This window comes from Saccopteryx leptura, chromosome 10, assembly GCF_036850995.1.
Source record: "Saccopteryx leptura isolate mSacLep1 chromosome 10, mSacLep1_pri_phased_curated, whole genome shotgun sequence".
Lineage (NCBI taxonomy): Eukaryota > Metazoa > Chordata > Mammalia > Chiroptera > Emballonuridae > Saccopteryx > Saccopteryx leptura.
Window position 1 is genome coordinate 5,036,395 of NC_089512.1, and position 1,512 is coordinate 5,037,906.

General features: G+C 66.1%; 1 protein-coding gene across 1 annotated transcript; it reads left to right on the forward strand.

The window, feature by feature from the left end:
• Positions 1-315: 315 nt before the first annotated feature.
• IQCF6 (IQ motif containing F6) lies at positions 316-916 on the forward strand. Its single transcript, XM_066351693.1, has 2 exons — positions 316-330; positions 548-916. Exons 1-2 carry the CDS (start codon positions 316-318, stop codon positions 914-916), a joined length of 384 nt encoding a protein of 127 aa, XP_066207790.1.
• Positions 917-1,512: the final 596 nt, after the last annotated feature.

The window sequence follows — 1,512 nt, forward strand, 5'->3', positions numbered from 1 at the left end:
CAGGCCCCCCCAAGTGGTGGGAATCAATCAGTAAGGTGACTGACTGGTCAACCGATGAAGAGACACAGTGAGAGGGGAGGGCAGGGGAGGGGAGGGGAGGGGGAGGGGAGGGGAGGGGAGGAGAGGGGAGGGGAGGGGAGGGGAGGGGAGGGGAGGGGAGGGGAGGAGAGATGAAGTGTGGTCAGACAATACCTGCCCAGGGGAGCCGGTGTGCAGGTGGGCGGAGTCCGGGGGGGTGACTAACAGTTGAGGGTGGGGCTGAAGACTAGGGTGACCCCACTGCCACTACCTGAGTGCCCTCTAAAGACCAGGGCCATGGACACAAAAAATGTGAGTAAGGCCGGGGCAGGAGAGATCATCCCGGAGAACGATGAGCAGTGTCCCAAGGTGAGTGAAGGGTCAAAAATAAAATGGATGGGACCTAGAAGTGGGTAGGCAGGGCCACCGGGACCAGACCCCCTTTCCTCCCCGTCCGGTCCCGGCGGCGGGGACAGGAGTCAGAGGGTCCCTCCCCGAGCATCTCTGCGCTCTTCCCTTCCTGGAGCAGTTAGAGGAGGCTGCCGTGAAGATCCAGGCCTGGTGGCGGGGCACCGTGGTGCGGCGGACGCTGCTGCACGCGGCGCTCAGGACCTGGGTCATCCAGAGCTGGTGGAGGTCGGCACAGACCAAGATGCTGGAGCGAAGGCGGCGCCTGGCCCTGAGGCTCTACAGCTGCCAGGAGTGGGCGGTGGTGAGGGTGCAGGCGCAGGTCCGGATGTGGCAGGCCCGCAGACGGTTCCTCCAGGCGCGCAAGGCGGCCTGCGTCATCCAGTCTCACTGGCGCGGGCACGCCAGCCAGCCCCGGGCCCTGATCCAGGGCTGCTACACGGTCAAGGCCAGCCGGCTGCAGCTGGACATCGAAATCCTCGTGGCCTAGGGCGCCAGCAGAGCCAAGGAGACTGGGTCTCTCTTCCAATAAAGATGCTTACTGACCACAGCCTCGCCCTTTGGGAATTCGACCCACCAGAGAGGGACTGGCCAGGAACCTTCCTGCCTTCCACCCCCCCACACAGTTCCCTGGCGTGGCCCAGAGCCCGGCCCAGAGCAAGCCACCCTAAAGCCTGGCTCCTGGCGCAAACCTGACCAGTCTCGCCCTGAAGGAGACAGACCCCAGGGCCAGTCTCGCCCCGAAGGAGACAGACCCCAGGGCCCAGGTCAGCCAGCCTGCCCCCAGCTCTGCACAAGTGGGGAAAGGCACTGGCCTTCCGTTTTCTACAGTCCCTGCCCAGGCATCCCCTCTCAGGGGAGAACACCGGAGCCAGCTGGGGACGCCAGGGTTCCCCAGGCTAGTGCTCCCCCCACCCCGGGCTCACGGCCCCAGTGCAGTGCCGGCCGGGAGCCAGGAAGACGGGGCACCCCAGCTGAGCAACAGCAGGGTAGGCACTGCGCCTCCTCCTCGGTGGGGGGCCTGCCAGCCAGAGCCAGTCCCTGGGGAGGGCCAGGCAGGAGCTCAGGAGCAGCAGCTGTGTCCAC